This window comes from Rhea americana, unplaced genomic scaffold (assembly GCF_003343005.1).
Source record: "Rhea americana isolate MKP2758 unplaced genomic scaffold, rheAme1 scaffold_573, whole genome shotgun sequence".
Classification (NCBI taxonomy): Eukaryota; Metazoa; Chordata; class Aves; order Rheiformes; family Rheidae; genus Rhea; species Rhea americana.
This window is the reverse complement of record NW_028186727.1, coordinates 87,525-99,973: the sequence shown is the minus strand read 5'-3', so window position 1 is coordinate 99,973 and position 12,449 is coordinate 87,525. Positions and strand designations below refer to the sequence as shown.

The 12,449-nt window shown below is 53.3% G+C and overlaps 3 protein-coding genes across 3 annotated transcripts in view; 1 reads left to right on the top strand and 2 right to left on the bottom strand.

The window, feature by feature from the left end:
• The first annotated feature begins 6 nt into the window (after positions 1-6).
• TEX261 (testis expressed 261) lies at positions 7-8,159 on the top strand. The gene is made up of 5 exons (XM_085319175.1): positions 7-87; positions 1,225-1,378; positions 4,026-4,093; positions 5,680-5,782; positions 6,270-8,159. The coding sequence occupies exons 1-5, from the start codon at positions 79-81 to the stop codon at positions 6,383-6,385; spliced, it is 450 nt and encodes a 149-aa protein (XP_085175301.1). The 5' UTR covers positions 7-78; the 3' UTR covers positions 6,386-8,159.
• Positions 8,160-12,028: 3,869 nt separating this feature from the next.
• LOC146587685 (V-type proton ATPase subunit B, kidney isoform-like) overlaps positions 12,029-12,449 on the bottom strand; it is a 20,633-nt gene continuing 20,212 nt past the window's right edge. The window contains exon 13 of the mRNA XM_085319178.1: positions 12,029-12,172. Coding sequence (XP_085175304.1) covers positions 12,029-12,172 — 144 coding nt within the window. The remainder of the gene's footprint in view (positions 12,173-12,449) is intronic.
• The window catches only part of LOC146587686 (shootin-1-like), a 7,605-nt gene continuing 7,407 nt past the window's right edge, over positions 12,252-12,449 (bottom strand). The window contains exon 8 of the mRNA XM_085319179.1: positions 12,252-12,296. Within this exon, the coding sequence (XP_085175305.1) occupies positions 12,252-12,296 (45 nt within the window). The remainder of the gene's footprint in view (positions 12,297-12,449) is intronic.

Below are 12,449 nucleotides of genomic sequence, written 5' to 3'. Positions count from 1 at the left end.
CCCGCAGCGGCGGGGCTCTACTACCTGGCGGAGCTGATAGAGGAGTACACCGTCGTCACCAGGAGGATCATCAAGTACATGATCTGGGTAAGCGCCCCGGCGCTCGGCCCTGTGCCGCCGGGCGGCCGCCTTTCACGGTGCCCGCGGAAGTCAGTGGCTGCTGGTTGCACCCAGGGTAGCTGCGAGGCCCCCTGGAAACACCTGCAGGCCTGAGCCTGGTGCTGAGGCAGCTCGGAGCACGGCTGGGAGCGCTCTGGGCCATGCACAAAGCTGGACGCTACCAAAACCTCGGAAACGGGTTGTCTGCCAAAGCGTTTTAGCATGGGAAGAGATWTAGCCAAGGGATTTAACCAGCTTCCCTGGGAAAGGCCTTTGGAGCAGGGCAGCTGTGATGCAGTACCTCTGGTCTCAGCTAAAACAGCTGTCTCCCCCCTCTGTGCCAGAGCAGGGACGAGGGCTCAGGACGCTTCCACTGGCTCTAGCCCTGCGGGGAGAGGTTGGCAGCGACAGTTGCCTGTGTAAGTGGCCTCAAAATTGCACCTTCTTTGCATTGGCAGGGTAATGATCCTGCTTAACCCTTGCTGGGCAAAGCATTTCATCCCGCCCGTGAGGCACAGGTGTCCTAGCAGGAACCGCAGAGGGAATGTGGGATTCCAGTTGGGATGTTTCCCAGTGTGCCACTGTGTGGCAGGCCCAGTGCTGACTGGAGGTGTGTGGGCATGGGGAGCTCTGCCAAGTTGGTGAGAGCTCACGGTGTCCCCTTGGGGCCGGCATTTGCATTAGCTGCTGCTAGTAGCCTTCCTCAGGGGAGCGAAGGAGACTCTCCGTTCCCTGCTTCCGGAGAAGGTGCAAGACGCGTTTCTTGGCAGAGTGCGTGAAAGTGACCTCGAGAACGCCAGGGTTGCTGCTTCCCTGCCTGCCAGGCTGCCCACGCGCAGCTGGGGAGCCTGCCGGCAGCAAGCGTGCGGGGATCCGTGGGTGTGAGGTGCGAACGCAGCTGCACTTCGCCTCTTTAGCCTCAGAGCTCGTGGCGGAAGAAGATGTTGAGCCGCGTTTCCTCTGTGTGATACCACCACCTGAAGCGGAGCCTCGGGGTGGGAGCTGAGGGAAGCAGCGGGGGAGGCGCGGCTCTGCCTGGAGGTGCTCGGCGCTTGCTGTCCCCGGGCGCCTGCAGGGCCTCCGTGTTCGGCCCAGGTCGGGCTGAGAGCCCCTTCTGTGTTCCAGTTCTCCACGGCAGTGCTCGTGGGCCTGTACCTCTTCGAACGCTTTCCCGGCTTCATGGTGGGCGTGGGCCTCTTCACCAACCTGGTGTACTTCGGCTTGCTGCAGACCTTCCCTTTCATCATGCTGACGTCTCCAAATTTTATACTGTCCTGTGGTGAGTGGGGCTGGGGGGGGGGGGGGGAAGGGGAGGGCAGGTCTTTCTGCTGGGAACAGGCCCTGGGGCAGAGAAGGGTTTTTTTTTTTTCTTTTTTTTCCCCTTCTTCCCTCTGTTGCAGCGTGAGCTCTGGCCAGATGGTGGCAAAGTTTTGGGTTTTGTTGTTGGGCCCTTGTGGCTTTAGGAAGGCTTGAGCCAGGACTTTGAGCTTTGTACAGAACCTTTTAATCGYGCTTTGTGATGTGGCTGCCAGTGATAACCGTGGGCTGGGCTGGGCGGCCTGGGAAGAACCTTTTATTCCATCTTGGGCTGGGAGCCAGCAGCAGAGCCAGGAAAGGCGTAGGGCAGYGCAGGGCCCTTAGGACTCAGCTTCGCCCTCAGGTCGGTTCTGCTTCCCCTGGAGTCCAAAGTCACGACGCAATGCTGGGGAAAATCCCAGGACTTGCTGTGTGCCCTAGCCCAAAGCTCAGCTGCTTCTGTGCTTCTTGGAGACCACAGTGGAGAGAGCTCATGTTCTGGACATTCGTTCTGTCTTGACAAAGCGTAGGTAGATTTTTAAAGCAAAGTGAAAACCCCTCGTGGTAGTGTGTACATTATAGCATGATGCTGTGTTGGACTGTATGCTGTAAAGACAATATATAAYATATCATTATAAGGAGCTGATGTTTAGAGAAAAGAGAGTTTTGAAACGAATGTCTAAGGTTATATGTGGAAATTCATCAAGATTGCTGTAGAAAATCAAATTAAAAACGTGCATTGCAGATCTTAAACCAGGGATTTTTATCTCTCACGTGTACACTTTTCCTGTGGTATTTGCAAGCCTAGTTTCTCCGATCCTCCTGGTTCCATTTCTGGGTCTGCTGCAGGCTTCCTTGCTGTGTTTGGGCAAGCAATGGTATTAAATGAGCACAAGGGCATTTCTTTTCCTTTGGGAAGTTGATGCAGATAAGGGGGTGTTTTGAGTGCTTGAGCTGCAGTTTAAATTAGCAGCACTGGTACTCTGGCCAAAGCAGGCTGCTTGGCTTCTTGCAGAGACTTTGAGGGCTGTGTCTTGAGTGTGGGACAACTTCCAGGTGGTTCCAGCGCGGCCCCTTTGGCGTCTGAGTGCACGCAGACAGCAGCGGGATCACTGTGCTTGGCGCAAGGGGGGGCCTGCRGTACGGTCGTGGGGCAGATGCCGTGGGTCAAGGGTAAAGAAAGGCCTGGAGGTTCAGGGAGATGGGGCAGCGGGAGACCAGGCTGCCTGACCACGTACTGGGCTCCCTGTCCGTGCTCTGCCCGCACCCAAGCAGCCCGTGAGCGGGGGCCGGCTGGGCCCGGCGTTCTGGTGGGCTGGGGCTGGCTCCGGGCTCTACGGTGGGCGCTTCGGGTTTAAAATGCCCTCGACCACGTCTGTGCGAGATGCTGTAAGGCCTCGGGCACGCGTTAACCTCCGCCTCTCAGTGACGGTCCTGCGCCGCGCTCCTCGAGCGCGGGCATCCTGGGAGCAGCTTCCGTTTCATTTATCTGTTGYGCTCAGCCGATACGTAGGCAGAGCTTCGGCGCAGGCTGAACTCGCCGCTCGGGCCGAGACGATGTGCCAGTAGCTCTGTCGTTTAAACTGATTTTGGTAGCACTGAGTAGTTTAAATGGTTTTCTTCCAACACGAGTTCTTGATTCTCCTGCATGTTGTAGAGTGCTGTGCTGGGGTGTGACTTTAAATCTCTGCTTCTGAATGATTTGTAGTGACACGTTAAGTACTGAATGGGCGAAATATCTTCCAGCATGACTTTCTGAGTTCTTATGCATATTTCAGRGTGCTGTCTGTGTATGACTAAAATATCTTCTCAAAGCATTCAAGTGGGCAGAATTTTATCTGCTGCTTGAAAATGAGCGTAGCACTCTTGTGTTACGTGGATCAGGAGCTGGGTTATCTCGCAGACCTGCACTCTCGTCTGGTAGCTCTTTCCTTRTAGATCTTTGGTATGTTCTCAGACCAGAGAAGATAGGAAAGTAGTGCAGGATGTGATATTTGGTGTTGGGGATGTCTCTTGCCTCGGGCTGTACTGATGCGGTGCTCCTGGGTTGGAGGTGGTGTACTGGCATCTCAGATAAAAAGGCAAAAGCAAGCGCAGATTCTTGGTCTTTAAGAGCTAAATGGTGTTTTTCTCTGCTGAGGACACTGTTAACCCTACTGTCCTGGCTGCATTTCAGCCTGACTTGTTTTACAGATGCAGAATAGCTTCTCTCTGCAGCAGCTGTCATGGACACAAGATTTTTCGCTTTCTCTTTTAATGTTTTGCAGCATTAGCAAGCACCAGGCTGGGCTTTCCAGAATACCCCCGGGACAGTGTGAATAAAGCGTAATACCAGGAGGAAAAGGGACTTGGCTAGGGTTGTACRGAGTAATAAAATGAAGCTAGGGCTCAGGGGAGCTCTGGCTGCTCACACTATTTCTCACCAGATGCCTGTGCAACCTGAAAATATTTTAGGAATAGTAAGGTTCCAGGTCTACACGGGCTGTTGGGGAAAGGGGAGCTGTGGCCATGACAAGCTGCTTCTCACCAGGGTCTGTGGTGACAGAGGTGTTTGCTYTCCTTAGGGGACTTTGAAATAAGCAGATGCTCTTGTTTTCAGACTGGAGACTGACTTTGTTTTTCTTTGGCAGTGCTGGTTATATTGAATCACTACTTAGCGTTCCAGTACTTTGCTGAAGAGTATTACCTGTTCTCTGAGGTAAGAGACTCTTGTGGAAAGAGCTGATTTAATTCCATATTCTTYTGGGTAGCGTGTGGCTGTAGGCTGGTGGGAAGGGGAGAAGAGGAAAATGGGTTTCGGCCCCTTTTTCAGTCATCTGTGAGACATGGTGAGAATATTTTTCCCAGAACTTTTCTAGAGATTTTTTCTGCATGTTCCCTTAGACATACCGGGGAAGCTCCAGCATCTTCCCTGGAGCCCTTGAGCATGGACTGGRCTGAGAAAGCACCAATCGAAGGGCAGAAATATTGATATGTTTTTGGTTTTTTTTTCCTGACGCACTGTAAGTTAGGAAAARTAGAAAAAAGAATTTTGCAAGCTGAATGCAAATCACTTCCCTTTTGGAATAATCATTTCCCACTATTTTTATGTCTCTGACATTCTGACTCAACTGTCTCACCACCCTCACACCTACCAAGGGAGATTAAGGCCCAAATTCTCAAAAGGGCCTGTTTGTTTTGGCTCAACAGGAGCTGCCGCTTAATGGAAGTTTAAAAAAAGAAAAAGCCATTATGAAATTTAACACTTTTTCAGTATTTCAATGCACGAGAAAGCTAGTGTGCAACTGTAACAGATCATCACCTCTCAGCAGTAAAATAGGTCAGAGCTGGTCAGTATTTATAACTAGCAATTTGGGTAATCCTCTGAATGATGCTAAATTAATGTCCTATCCTGGGACCCTCATTGCAATGGGAGCAAACCCAGATCTTGACCRTTACTTTTAGTCCCAGGAAGGTATGAGGAGGATTTTCTTAGCTATAAGAGCACAGCCAATTTCCTATTCGTTTAGTTAAGCTTTGTGCTCTTTAAAATTCTGTTTTCTTGGGTGCAGTAAAGGTTTTGAGAAGCCTAGGACAGAAAGTAAGGGTTTTCCCTGCATGGTTGGTRGCTTCCGTGTTCTTTCTTGGAAGTAGGTAGGTAAGTTCTTTATTCCCTTATCTGCTTCCCAGGATGCAGCAGCTTTGAGAGGTTGATGGGAGGAGAGGTTAAGTTGCAGCTTTCTCACTTCAGTGCCCTCTCTCTTGAGGGAATCTGACAGAAACCTGTGGTATAGTGTGTAGAGGTACCGCTTGGCGCAGTCGTCAGGAGTCTCTCTCTCRATCAGCTGTGTCAGCTTGGCAGGTTTCACAAAACAAAAGCAACCAACTTGTTAGCATGTGTAGCCAGACGTAGTGTTCCAGATGTGTCCACAGATCAGGCCCAGCAGAGGGATTTTTCTGTGAAGATGCAGATCTGCATGAGTCAGTGGGGAGGCTGCTCTCCGGGTCTCCCTCCCATCCACGCAGTTCCCGTAGCAAGGCAGCTGGAGATCACACAAAGGAGCGAGCAGTTCTCAGCTGGGCCCTGGGACGTGGCCCATTTGCAGTTTACTCTGGGGGTAGGAAGGAGGGGGTGGATCAGATGTGCCGTTTTTGCTGTTCTCTGACTGGACTATGGCTGCACTGCAAGTTGAGGGCATCTACCCACCTAAGAGGTCAGTGTGAAGGGCCGTTGAGTGAGTGACTGAGTGCTGCAGAGAGTCTGTCGTGGCTTGGCTTTCACTGCTTCCCTTGCTGTGTCTGCAGGTTCTTGCCTATTTCACCTTCTGCCTSTGGTTAATTCCCTTTGCTTTTTTTGTGTCCTTATCGGCTGGAGAGAACGTCCTGCCTTCCACAGTGCAGCCTGGAGGTGAGTGCTTCTGAAGTCCTGGCAAACGCCTGGGGCTTTTTGGCAATAATTTGATGTTTTCAGCAAGCCCTGTTCCCTCTGCACAGATGAGTGAAGTAGCAGCTCAAGCCACGTTGTGTAAATCCTTCCAAAAGTGAAGGAAGGAAAGGGATGCTTCTACCGTGTYTGCTGGGTGGGGGATGAATGCGTAGAAAGAGTTCTGGGCTTAYGTCTAATTCTGTGATGATGGTACTGTCTTATGGGGCTGCATCTCTCTGGTTCTGGGGCCTGTAGCCTTTGCTGGACTCTCCCTTCATGCTAGAGCTGAAGAAGGATTYGAGCTACCTATGAGTGGCTTACTGGAACATTTAGATAGGTCAAATTTGAGCAAACATGAAAACATGGTGCTTCGGAAGTGGCTTGTGTGTTGCCCTAAAATCAGATGATCTGTCCTGCAGCTCCCTTGATAGTGGTTTTGTGTTTGACTGTTCTCCTCTTCCCTGTACAGATGATGTGGTCTCCAATTACTTCACTAAAGGAAAGAGGGGCAAGCGCTCTGGTATCCTGCTCATCTTCTCTTTCATCAAGGAGGCCATCCTGCCCAGCCGACAGAAGATATATTGAGCCCTGCACACAGGCGGTGTTGGCAGTGGTGAAGGAGCAGGACAGACTCAAACTATACGGAGGGCTGCGTGACAGTGTTGTCCCCAAGCCTCACTTGAACCCTCCTTAATGTCTCTTTGAGGGATTTTGCTAGGAGTGTATAAACTGTGCAATGGCTGGAGGTGCCAGCAGCGCTGGACAGGTGTGCGAGGAGGACTCGTGTTTCTCTGCGCAAAGGCGGGAGGTTGCCTTTTTATACAGCTCTGCAGATCCCCTGGGACTGTTTGCAAGAAGGATGTTTGATTCCAGCTGGATGCAAGGAGGACCCAGCCTCCTGGAGCTGYGCATCCTGCTCAGAGACCTGTGAGGTGTTGTCATCTGCTCTTACTTAAAGCCAGAAGTCTTTGTATGATGTAGTTTGGCTGTGGGAAAGCATTCCCTCAGTACTGCAGCAGAACACAGTTGACATTTAACTGAGGTTTACACAGAGCCATTAATTAAAAAAAGAATAAAAGTAACCAAACTCTTGAACTCCCACATATTCACGTCTGGAAGCCTGCCAGTGCTGGAGGATGCTGGCACCCCAGCACACTTGTTTGTTGCACAGCACACGTCTGTGATGTGAATGCGATGACGAGGGCCAGCTGGTACCGGGGCGCAGAAGTGCTGCTCGGCCTCGCATCTCCCAAAGGTGGCCAGGCTGTTAAYCTCACACTGTTCTCTGATGCTGTAGGGAGGTGACCTGGAAGGACTTTATATCACTTTTTGTTTTTTTTTTTTTTCCTAATATTGGAATTGCCCACTTTTGTCTTCCCTGTTTTTGCTGGAAGCCTCTCTTAATGGCTTAGAAGCTGCTGTAGTGCTTGGTATTTGATTAAGGTATTGGGAAGCTGTGTTGTTTAGAGAACAATTCTCCATTTAATATGAATAGGTGTCAGGAGAGCAAGCAACTGAGCAGCAACCACCTCAGCCTCGTTTGGCTTTCATTCGATTGGCACTTGCACTGCCATTAAACTCGCCAGACCTCCGTCATTTCTAGAAGAAAAAAAAAGTAGATGACCCTACTGAGAAGGAGGTGGGAAACCCTTTGTTCTTGTTTTTGTTCCTTCTCAAAAAAATCCATTTTTTTCGCTTAGTGTTTCTTTATTGGTCACCATAAGTCTGTGCCAGAAGTAAATCTCTCCACCTTAACCCGGAGCCAAGGCTGTTTGTGGCAGTGAGTGCCCTGGTCTAGAAGCACGGTTGTGGTCCTGAAAGGCTTTTTGAGGTGTCTGTGAGAAAATGYGTTGTTTTCTCCTGTGGTCAGTTGTGGCTGGAGGCAAAGATGGGTCGCTCGCTCCCGTAACACACAGCCTTCCTCTGTACATCAAGARCTCCACGTCCCTGGGTTTGTTCAGGGGGTCCACTAACAGTGTCTGTTCTTATGCTGAATTTAGTAGAAGTGTGATTTCTGTTTGAGAGCCACTCTTCTGTTTAATAAAGGCTGTAGGTGAAGTTTGCCTTATCACCAGGAAGCTGGATGAGGTGATGTCTGTCTAACTCTGTCTTGCAGCTCCCCAGCTGAACCCATCAGCACCTGAAGCAGGAGCCTGTGTGACATGAGGAAATTGCCTCCTCTGTGTGCTGTGATCTTTTTTTAGAGAAACTGGAAAATGAGAGAACTACCAAAAGGATCTGAGGGCTCCAGCAGCACATCGCAGTGCGGCCTCGAGAGACGTTGATCCGTGCAGCCTGTGCTCTTAGAGCATCTGTTACCAAGAATATATTTTCAGTACAAAGAGGCTCTTGAATATAAGCTGTGTCTTTTTCTATTAATGAGGATACTGAAAGCAAAGGTAAACGATTAATAGTGGGTAAAACATGCAGAAAGAAGACACCAGATGTGCGGAACAGAGTCGAGGAGGTGGGAAGGGATGGGAGGGAGCCGTCAGCCTTGCCCGTAGCACTGCAGAAGGCTCTTGGAAAAGCTGGTCCGCTTCCCGTTCCTCGCGCGCCCAGGCAGCCTGTCCCTCCTCCCCTTCGTTCATAAGCAGCGGGAACAGCGTGCAGTCCAGGTGCTTTTGCTCACTTAACCTGACGGGTAGGTTTAAACTTGGCTATGTTTAGGCTGAAAAGTAGATTTCCAGCCATTTCCCTTCATTCTCTTGGATGGGAGAAGTGAGGTAGAACGTGACTGCTTCTGAGAGGGCACCGGCGGGATTTGGGGATCGCAGGGAGCGGGACGTGACATGCCGGGAAGTTCCTTCCAGCYCTGTGTTCACGGCTGCTCTTCAGACTGTGTTTAACGGTTTCCACTGCCGCAGGCACGACCAGATGGGCGAGAGAAAGCGTTGCGGGATGAGAGCAGGGATCCGCTGACCACAGAAATGCCGAAGGCGCAAAGCCCCGGCGTAGGTGGGATGCTTTAYGCGCAGGACGCGGCTGAGGGCGGCGGGGCGAGCTCTGCTACCCGTTCGCTCCCCAGCCTCAAGGCAGGTGTTACGTGCTGTGAGCACAAGTTTAGTTTTTGCCGCTCTGAGCATGCTGCTGGAAGAAGGGGAAGCAGGCCGAGAGCCTTTGAAAGCCGTCACTGCCGCGAYGGGAAGAGCAGGACGCGATGGGGGCTGGCCCGGAGGCCTAGGCCCTTCTTCCCGGGGAGCCCAGGCCCAGGAGGAAGAGCAGAGTCCCCAAGGCTCCTGCAGCGCTGAGCGGGTGAATAGGATGTAAATAGGGTAGATCAGTAGCTATAACATCCCTTCCGCTGAGTCTTTTTAGTCCTCATGTCCCGTTTAATTAACCAGAAAGCTAGGGTAGATTATGTTGTATTTTTACAGGCGACAAGTCCRCTTTTCCTGGGTAATGCTTGTGATCATAAGGTATTTGAGACATTAATGAAATACACTTCTCTCAGCCGAAGCAGATTAAGATAAAAATCTCATCATGGAATTATAGCAAGCAAAACCATATGAATATTTAAAAGGCGAGCATCAGAAAAAGCCGCTGCGCGAGGAGAAGATAGCATTACAGCCACCGCTTCCGAGAGGCGCCGGGCCGCCTTTCGCCTTGAGTTACACGGTATTCGGGCCGCTTCGCCGCGGGGACGGGGCCCAGGCGTGCGCTGGCCTCGTGAAAACGCGGCCTCTCGCGGGAGCCGCGCTGGCGCGGGGGAATGCTGCCGCCTTCCATGTTTCCCGTCTCCCTGCCATTAAAGTACAAGCATCCAAGGAGGCCTGGTAAATGGGACGTTAAATCTCCTGTCATTCGTGTGGACAAGGCAGTGGCACTTCAGAGAGCGCCCGCAGACTGTTTGCGAGAAGTTCCAGCTTAGAAAGAGAAGTGTGAGCTGTCGCTTTAAGTATTTAAGAGCCGTGTGTGTTAAAACACACGGCCGAAACAGCTGGCGCCTGAAACGCCTCTTCTGGCTTGGCATCCTTCTGCAGAGCTTCCGCTGGCGCTGCGGGTTACGCGCCGCTCTGCTCGCTGCTGCGGCGGGGACGGCGAGTCAGGCGGAGCGCGGAGCCGGCAGCGCCAGCGCGCTCGCCCGCGGCTGCTGCCGTCCCCCCGCGCGACCCCCTGCCGAGGGACGGGGCGAGCGCTGGCCCCTGCGAGCTGCCCGAGSTGCCAGGCTCGCGGGGCTGGGATCAGCGGCGCAGGGTCCGGCTGGAGGGCGGAGAGGAACCCCATGAGGTTCAGCAACGGCACGTGCAGAGTCCGGCGCCTGGGGAGGAGTAACCCTGGGCACCAGGACAGGCTGGGGGTGACCTGCTGGAGAGCAGCTCTGCAGAGAAGGACCTGGGGGTGCTGGTGGATGGCAGATTGACCATGAGCCAGCAACGTGCCCTTGTGGCCAGGAAGGCCAATGGTCTCCTGGGGTGCACTAGGGAGAGTGCTGCCAGCAGGTCGAGGGAGGTGATCCTGCCCTCTCCTCAGCCCCGGGGAGGCCTCATCTCGAGTGCTGTGTCCAGTTGTGGCCTCCCCAGTGCGAGAGAGACATGGAGCTACTGGGGAGAGTCCAGCGTAGGGCTGCTGAGATGATGGAGGGACTGGAACGTCTTTCATTCGGGGAACGGCTGCGAGAGCTGGGGCTGGTCAGCAGGCAGCTCGGGAAGCCTCAGCAATGAGCAGCTCTCGGAGATTCCTGCTGCACGAGCGGAGCTGGTTGTTTATCCGAAGGCCGAGCTCGCTGCCCGCAGCATCCCGCCCGTAACGAGGAGAACCGTCTCCTGGGAGCGGCATGCGCGGCCCCTCGACGAGCCCCGTGCTGGGTTCAGGCTGGAGCAGGCATTGATTTTTATGGGTCTGTGGAGGGTGTAATCAAGAGAGAGGAATTCACTCGATAGCGAGTGGGTAGGAAGAGCGCACGGCATGGCATTAAGAAAGGGCACGCGGCAAATGAGTAACAGGTTCAGACCGTGACATTTCCCAGACGGTGGGAGCGCAGGAGACCGTATGGCTACCCCAGGGGAGTGGAAAACAAGGAGCAGGGTGAAATCGGTTGGGATCGAAACAAATCTTGCTGACGGCTCAACGGTGGATGGGTCAGTTTTGCCCAAAAGGTGATGGGTGTCCCCTGAAAAGCCTGGTCTGGACAAATTCTGCTTCACAAGACGGAAGAGCTGGACCACCATGGTCTTCCGTGGGTGTCCTCTAAAGGACTGGGTGCCAGCCTGGCTCCCCGACTTGTTTCTGGGATGGGAACTGGGAGCTGCAGAGCGCGGAGCCCGCCGAGCCGTCCCCGGTGCTGCGGCCCCTGCGGCTCTTACTCCTTCCTCGGCAGGAGGATCTGTTCCGCAGGCTGACGTCCGTCCTTCGGGCTGCCAACCTCGTGCCTCGCGCAAGCAGCGTTTCGTTTCCGCATGGCGTCCTTCGGGCGTCTAGAGAACCGAAAGGCCGGGATGAGAAATGTTCCGTAATTAGAGAGATAAGCTTCTGGCCTTAAATATTTCAKTTAAAGTCGTGTAGACCTTCAAGAATGAGAAAGAGACGGTATAAAAAAGCAGGCGAAATGTAGCTTGCACAGTGGCCACCTGCGCRGAGCGGGTCCTGCGGCCCCAGAGACGGCCTCTGCAGAGGGGTTCGCCCCCTCGCCGGGTTTACAGACAAAAAAGCTCTTCCTTTCTCCGGCTGCACGCGGTGGTCAGCAGAGCGGCTTCCATCCGACGGCTTTTGCGGCATGGCCTTATTCCTCTGGGCCATCCGAGCAGAACGGGAGCATTTACTCCRACACCACACAGCTCTTCAATTAGCCCAAAAAGGCATAATGAGATCATTGCCTGGAAGTGGAAGCTACATAAATTCTGACTACAAATAAGGCATAAATTTTTAACGGGGCAAGAGAATTAATTACTGGGAGGAAGCGCGGCGGATGCCTTCCCCAGCCGGGAGGGAGAGCTCGGGCTGCGCGAGCGGTCCCAGCCCCGGGGTGGCCCCAGCCGACCTTGGTGTCCATGCTGGGACCATACCGGGGACATCGGGCTGCTGYGGCTTTGCCCAAAATACCCCCTTTTTCACCTGTAGCGTGGCTCCAGCGCCCACCAGCCCAGGTGCCCTTCACCAGCTGCTTTGCAGAGCGGCATCTCACTGGGCTTCCTTTGCTTGAAAACGCCCAGATTGTCCTCAAAACTGGTGTTTACCCGCCCTGACCGCTCATTACAAGATTTTCACACATTTGGCTTCAGCAGCTGTTTAGAGGCTGGAAAAGGACGACCGGGGGGACAGGGAGATGCAGGGGGGTGGGGAGAAGCTCCGTGAATCCCTTCCCGTCTCGGCCATTGCAAAGGTGCTCGGGGGGCGGAGGGGGGAATCGGATGCCAAATTTTGCATTTTAAGCTTCTAATGGGATTGTTTGAGTTAAAAATGATTCTTTCTTTTGCATACGTATATATATGTTTAATACTTTATGAGGCTGCTAGAACCGGCGGCTCTGCGTCCGCGTTGAGCCCGCTTCCCCTYGCTGCCGGTTTAGCGGCGAACGTCCCGCGCGTGTAAACGCTCCTCTCCTCCGGGCAGTATCTGCCCCGCTCCCCCCGGGCGCCGAGATCCCCGGGAAGGGAGCAGAGCTCGGCCGCACTGGTGTCTCTGCCGGCTCTCAAGGGGTTCGGGGGGG